This window comes from Procambarus clarkii, chromosome 92, assembly GCF_040958095.1.
Source record: "Procambarus clarkii isolate CNS0578487 chromosome 92, FALCON_Pclarkii_2.0, whole genome shotgun sequence".
NCBI classification, from domain to species: Eukaryota; Metazoa; Arthropoda; class Malacostraca; order Decapoda; family Cambaridae; genus Procambarus; species Procambarus clarkii.
Genome location: NC_091241.1, coordinates 874601 through 881798, shown reverse-complemented (window position 1 = coordinate 881798; position 7198 = coordinate 874601). Strand labels below are relative to the sequence as shown.

The window sequence follows — 7198 nt, the reverse complement described above, 5'->3', positions numbered from 1 at the left end:
CCATGGTTAGGTTAGTTTAAAGTTATATTAGATTAAGGTTTCATTAATTTATTAATATGGTGTATTTTTCTCAAACGTGAAATATGAAATTCGATAACTATTTGAGCATCCCCTAGAATTTTATTTACAAAATAAATCTCCAGACAGTGAAAACTGTCAGGAATGGAAGGGAACTATGGATGGAAGAAGTTGAGGATGGAGGTGGTTTCCACAACCACTTCTTTCCGTTATCTCTACCCTTCCAGTAAAAGATGTGGTGTCCAGGAGTAGGTACTGTCTAAACAGCTTGGTTCCTCTTGGTTTCAGAACTTTATAGAACTAAACTATGCTCTTGATTCGTTTATCTCCCTATCTGGACGCTTCTACAAGGTCGTTTCCTTGTCGTTCCAGGTCAAAACATGGTTCCAGAACCGACGAATGAAACACAAGAAGCAGCTACGCAAGCACACGGACGAGAAGACACCAGCGAGCAGCAACAGCAGCAGCAACAGCAGCACTGACGGAGAAACGCAGCAGCAACAACAACAACAACAGCAGCAGCAGAAGGGAGGCGTCCCACAGCTCATTCCAGGCTCCCCGCTAGATGTTGGTAAGTCCTGACGGACGATCATACATGTGTCCACTTGCGAAACCTGTACATCTTTGATTTTTATTGATTTTTTTTCATCTCGATCTTGCGGTTTTCTTTATCTTAAGAATTTTCATGTTCCTCACTGTATTCTCTGTCCTCTCCTATTGTTTTTCTTCCCGTTTTCTATAATAAAGAATTATTTCCCATACTTTATCATAAAGTAAGTAATTATCAAAAGAAGGCACCAAACCGGGAAGGCTATGTAGCACCATCAAATGTGTGGGATAATCAGAGAGCGCTAAATATCACCAAGGATGCCAATACGAGAACAGAAACGCATAAGGCGAACGATATCAAAAGTATACAATTCACCAAGAATTCTATCGAGGGACAAGTGACCGCGAGGGACGGTCGGAAAGCAAGACACACGCTCGTCCTGGAAGTCAGGACATTCAACAAGGATATGCACGACCATAAGAGGAACAATGCAATTAAGACAATAAGGAGCAGGGCGGCGCTCCATCAAGTGACCATGAGTTAAGCGAGTATGGCCAATACGCAACCTCGCCAGAGCCGTTTCCCATCGCCGAGTAACAGACGACCAATAAGCCTGCCAACGGGTAAGGACGGAGGAATGGATAACCGGGTAAAAGTCGGAATAAGGAATACCTTTACGAGATGGGACAAGAGCAGACAGCTTCCTTGGCGGCAGCATCCGCACGCTCATTTAAAGAGAGACCAATATGGCTGGGAACCCAACAAAACTCAACCGATTTAAATTTACTTTGAACAAGAAACAGCCAATGCTGGATCTCGACAACCACTGAATGAACCAGATTAAAGGACCCGAGAGCCATGAGAGCACTACGAGAGTCAACAACAACTACAAAGGAAGATTGACAACGAGAAAGCAGGAGACGAAGAGCATAGAGAATAGCATAAAGTTCCGCTGTGAAGATGCTAGTCTCCGGAGGTAAGCGACACATATAAGTGCAATCAGGAAAAACAACAGAGAAGCCAACACTGTCCGTAGACTTAGACCCATCGGTGAAGACGGAAACAGAGCGGGAGAAGAAAAGTGCTCAAGGAAAAGGCGTTTGAGAACCGTAGGAGGGGTAAAAGCTTTAGTGATGCGGGTTAAGGATGTACAAAACCGCGGAAGAGGGACTCTCCACGGGGGCAAAGAAGGAACAACACGAGGAGAAATATTAGAAATATGAACTGAAAGAGAATCCTGTAAGCGAGATAACCGGACAGAAAGAGGGAGGTGGTGAAGAGGAACAGGAACCGCAGGAGGGGTAAATGTTAAAGCACGACAGAGGCGAGAGGAAGGATGTTGCAAGGACCGCGCAAGATAGCGAAGACAGTAGCGATCACGACGGTCCTGGAGAGACAGGAACCCAGCGTCAACATGCAAGCTGAGGACGGGAGTCGAACGAAAGGCACCAGAACTGAGGCGCAACCCAGTATGGTGCAAAGCATCAAGACGGTGAAGAGTAGAAGGAGAAGCAGACGAGTAAGCAGGGCAACCATAATCGAGCTTAGACAGGACGAGAGAGGAATGTAAGGCGAGTAGAGTGCGCCTATCCGCATCCCAAGAAGTATGGGACAATACCCGAAGAAAGGTAAGGGCCTTAGAGCATTCAACACGGAGGTACGAGATATGGGGCGACCAAGACAAACGAGTGTCAAAAATCAACCCCAAAAGCTTAGCGGAATCCTTGTACACAATGGGGGTGACCATAAAGTGACAAAGAATGACACGCTTCCGAGTAAAAGTCATGGCACAAGTCTTAGATGTAGGGAACTTGAAGCCATGATCGGTGCCCCAAGGCGACACGGTATCGATCGCAAGTTGAAGCCGGCGTTGAAGGAGAGGCGAATCATCACCCTGACAGCAAAGGGTAAGATCGGCGACATAGAGAGCGGAAAAGACGCCAGAAGGAAGAGAGGAAAGAAGACCATTGAGGGCAACCAGAAAAAGAGTAGTTCTCAGAACACTACCCTGGGGCACACCTTCGTATTGCTGAAAAGAGGCAGAGAGTGGTACCAAACCTCACTCGAAAGGAACGACGAGAGAGGAAGCTGCGGAGAAGAGAAGGAGATCACCACGAAGGCCAAAAGAATGAAGTTGAGATAGAATATGATAACGCCAAGTGGTGTCGTAAGCCTTTTCCAGGTCAAAAAGGACGGCAACAACGGAGGTCTTCGCAGCAAAAGCAGTATGAGTATAGACCTCCAAGTTCACCAGGACATCTGTCGTGCTGCGGCACTTGCGGAAACCAAACTGAGAAGGGGAGAGGTGGTGATGGTGTTCTAAGAACCACATCAGACGAACGTTAACCATACATTCAAAGAGTTTGCAGACACAACTCGCGAGGGCAATAGGGCTTAAGTCCTTAAGGGATGTTCCCACAGACCCTGGTTTGCAAACAGGAATCTAATCCAGTTTAGGAACAGGTAATTCCTAATCTAGTTTAACGTCATTTCTAATCTAGTTTAACGTTATTTCTGTGTGACAGCGCCCTTTGAACCTTTAAGCTAATTTTAAGACAACTTTTGCCTCTACTCAACACGTCTCCACTAACTGTCTTATAAATAGTCTACTTTAAAAACATCAAATTGTGTAGATAAAGTATTAACTTGAATTTTATTTCACATACGCTTATTCTAGAATTAAAAATAAGTGCCACTCGGCATTACAAATGTTCAACTCTTGACGAATCTGTTGCTGAATTACAAAATTATTATACAATTTTACTAAAAAACTGTCAGACACAACAAGCAGTCTTTCAGAGTAGTCAATATACACTAGGTGGCTGAACTACACTTCTGTGTGTGTGTGTGTGTGTGTGTGTGTGTGTGTGTGTGTGTGTGTGTGTGTGTGTGTGTGTGTGTGTGTGTGTGTGTGTGTGTGTTTACTAGTTTACTAGTTGTGTTTTTGCGGGGATTGAGCTTTGCTCTTTCGGCCCACCTCTCAACTGTCAATCAACTGTTTACTAACTAACTACTAACTTACCAACTACTTTTTTTTTTTCCCACACCACACACACACACACACCCCCCAGGAAGCAGCCCGTGACAGCTGACTAACTCCCAGGTACCTATTTACTGCTAGGTAACAGGGGCACTTAGGGTGAAAGAAACTTTGCCCATTTGTTTCTGCCTCGTGCGGGAATCGAACCCGCGCCACAGAATTATGAGTCCAGCGCGCTATCCACCAGGCTACGAGGCCCCCCTGGAGTGTGTGTGAGTGTGTGTGTGTGTGTGTGTGTGTGTGTGTGTGTGTGTGTGTGTGTGTGTGTGTGTGTGTGTGTGTGTGTGTGTGTGTGTGTGTGTGGTGCATTTTTTGTTACTTAAACAGTTTCGCTTCTGCCCTCTAGCGGTGTCACCATGCACTACGACCGCCCGGGACAGTGACGTCTCCCATTCCGACTACGAGGACGAGATCGACATTGTGGGTATCCCTACAGATCTGCGCCATGCCCACCCCTCACAGACACACCCACAGGCCGCCCACTAAGCCACGAGGACCCTCCCTCATGTCCACATCTCCCGCATCTGAACCTTTCACCTCCATGCTTCATAGCTTGGCATCTCTCGGTGTTGGCACCTCACAGGCTTACAGTTGGCACCTCACAGACCTACAGTTGGGCCTCTCACAGAACGACTGTTGGCACCTCACAGAACGACTGTTGGCACCTCACAGAACGACTGTTGGCACCTCACAGATTTAAGTTTACATGTACTCATGCCCATACCTCTTATGTCTGGCAGTTACAAACCTTTCAAGTTTATATTGAAACTTGGTCTACCAAGCTGTTAGGCCACGTTTTACATCTGGCATCTTCCACGCTTCACAAGTCGTACGATTGGGTCAGCTTACTTCCTCCAGCGAAATCCCGCCATCTGCTAGATCTTATTGGCGCATGCCCAGGACTTTCCCAGTCCAGATATCGTACACCCGCCACCTTCCCAGCCCAGATATCGTACACCCGCCACCTTCCCAGCCCAGATATCGTACACCCGCCACCTTCCCAGCCCAGATATCGTACACCCGCCACCTTCACAGCCCAGATATCGTACACCCGCCACCTTCACAGCCCAGATATCGTACACCCGCCACCTTCACAGCCCAGATATCGTACACCCGCCACCTTCCCAGCCCAGATATCGTACACCCGCCACCTTCACAGCCCAGATATCGTACACCCGCCACCTTCACAGCCCAGATATCGTACACCCGCCACCTTCCCAGCCCAGATATCGTACACCCGCCACCTTCACAGCCCAGACATCGTACGCCCGCCACCTCCCCAGCCCACAAATCGTACACCCGCCACCTCCCCAGCCCAAACATCGTACACCCGCCACCTCCCCAGCCCAGACATCGTACACCCGTCACCTCCCCAGCCCAGACATCGTACACCCGCCACCTTCCCAATCCACACATCGTACACCCGCCACCATCCCAGCCCACACATCGTACGCACAAGACTCCTGCAGCCCAGTACCTGGGCCCAGATTCACGAAGCAGCTATGCAAGTACTTACGAACGTGTACATCATTCCTCAATCTTTGACGGCTTTGGTTGCATTTATTAAACAGTTTACAAACATGAAAGTAAGTAATTATCAAAAGAAGGCACCAAACCGGGAAGGCTATGTAGCACCATCAAATACGCAAAATAATCAGAGGGCGCTAAATATCACCAAGGATGCCAATACGAGAACAAAAACGCATAAGGCGAACGATATCAAAAGTATCCGAGTCACCAAGAATTCTATCGAGGGACAGGTGACCGCGAGGGGCGGTCGGAAAGCAAGACACACGCTCGTCCTGGAAGTCAGGACATTCAAGAAGGACATGCACGACCGTAAGAGGGACAATGCAACTAGGACAATAAGGAGCAGGACGGCACTCCATCAAGTGACCATGGGTTAAGCGAGTATGGCCAATACGCAACCTCGCCAGAGCTGTTTCCCATCGCCGGTTACGGTGGGAGGAGGACGGCCACGAGGAAACACAACATTTAAGAGTACGTAGCTTGGTACCAGTAACAGACAACCAAGAAGCCTGCCAACGGGTAAGGACTGAGGAATGGATAACCGGGTAAAAGTCGGAATACGGAATGCCTTTACGAGAGATGGGACAAGAGCGGACAGCTTCCTTAGCGGCAGCATCCGCACGTTCATTTAAAGACACGCCAATATGGCTGGGAACCCAACAAAACTCAACCGACTTAAATTTACTGTGAACGAGAAACAGTCAATGCTGGTTTACAAACATGAAAACTTGCCAATCAACTGTTGTTATTGTTATAAACAGCCTCCTGGTGCTTCGGAGCTCATTAACTGTTTAATAATTGTAAACAAAGCCGCCAAAGATTGAGAAAAGATGTGCAGGTTCGTAAGTGCTTGCGTAACTGCTTCATGAATCTGTCCCCTGGCCACTACACCCTGTACTCAAGTACTGTATCACCCCCAGTACAATTTACCTGAAAGTTCACATTCACACCTGTTGTTGTTTTTCTAATATAAACATTCGCTTTATATATTAATAGCTTGACCGTTTAGATCAATTGTTTATATGGACTGACGAGTCTGGGAGACGAACTACACACTAGTCAACCACAGGTCGCTAGATGGTGTTACGGGGATATTCATGCCCGTGCCACCCAACGGGGCTATTCATGTCCGTGCCACCTCTTGCGTGGCTTAAGCTTCATCAATCACTAGATGGCAACCTTTCCTTAGTTCTCCCGAGACATTGATGCGTGTGAGATCAATATTTTGTGAGCGCGCGCGCACGCGCATCTTTCCAAATTGTGAGGGGGTATATGTATGTGTGACTACCTCATTGTGTGTGTGTGTGTGTGTGTGTGTGTGTGTGTGTGTGTGCGTGCGTGTGTGTGCACGCGAGCGAGAGAGCGCACGCGCACCTATAATAGACTAATTAGTACACTTTGTGTATCTCTATCCCCACCCCTCTCTCCTTCTCCCACTCCTCTATCCCTCGCCCCTGTCTCTCTCCATCCTTCTCTCTCCTTCACTGCTACGTCTCAGGGATGAGGATGGTGTATAAGAAGCATTATTAAGACAGACCGCAAGCCATTCAACACGCCTGGGTTAGGATCAGACTTCCCCTCCCCCCCCCCTGGCGTCTTAATCTACTGACCCTGGCTGCTGGTGGCTTTATATCCGGCTTTGTATCCGGCTTTATATCCGGCTTTGTATCCGGCTTTATATCCGGTTTTATATCCGGCTTTATATCCGGCTTTGTATCCGGCTTTATATCCGGCTTTATATCCGGCTTTATATCCGGCTTTATATCCGGCTTTATATCCGGCTTTATATCCGGCTTTGTATCCGGCTTTGGTCGCTCTCTCAAGCCTATATAATCTCTCTTGTATCTGGCTCTTTTTCAACAAAGGAGTGGTGGGTCCTCCTCTTCTCTATGGACACTCTGATAGTGTCCAGTACTCACCTGGTCAATCACAAAGTGTCCGGTACTCACCTAGTCATTCACAAAGTGTCCAGTACTCACCTGGTCAATCACAAAGTGTCCGGTACTCACCTAGTCAATCACAAAGTGTCCGGTACTCACCTAGTCAATCACAAAGTGTCC

General features: G+C 47.7%; 2 protein-coding genes across 2 annotated transcripts in view; both read left to right on the top strand.

Annotated features, from left to right (window-relative positions):
- Nucleotides 1–4219, top strand: part of LOC123774992 (brain-specific homeobox protein homolog) — a 15511-nt gene extending 11292 nt beyond the window's left edge. The window contains exons 5-6 of the mRNA XM_069319011.1: nucleotides 391–589; nucleotides 3955–4219. Of these exons, the coding sequence (XP_069175112.1) occupies nucleotides 391–589; nucleotides 3955–4094 (339 nt within the window). The 3' untranslated portion in view covers nucleotides 4095–4219. The remainder of the gene's footprint in view (nucleotides 1–390; nucleotides 590–3954) is intronic.
- Nucleotides 4220–4500: 281 nt separating this feature from the next.
- LOC123774993 (uncharacterized) lies at nucleotides 4501–6197 on the top strand. The gene is made up of 2 exons (XM_069319010.1): nucleotides 4501–5112; nucleotides 6135–6197. The coding sequence occupies exons 1-2, from the start codon at nucleotides 4501–4503 to the stop codon at nucleotides 6195–6197; spliced, it is 675 nt and encodes a 224-aa protein (XP_069175111.1).
- Nucleotides 6198–7198: the final 1001 nt, after the last annotated feature.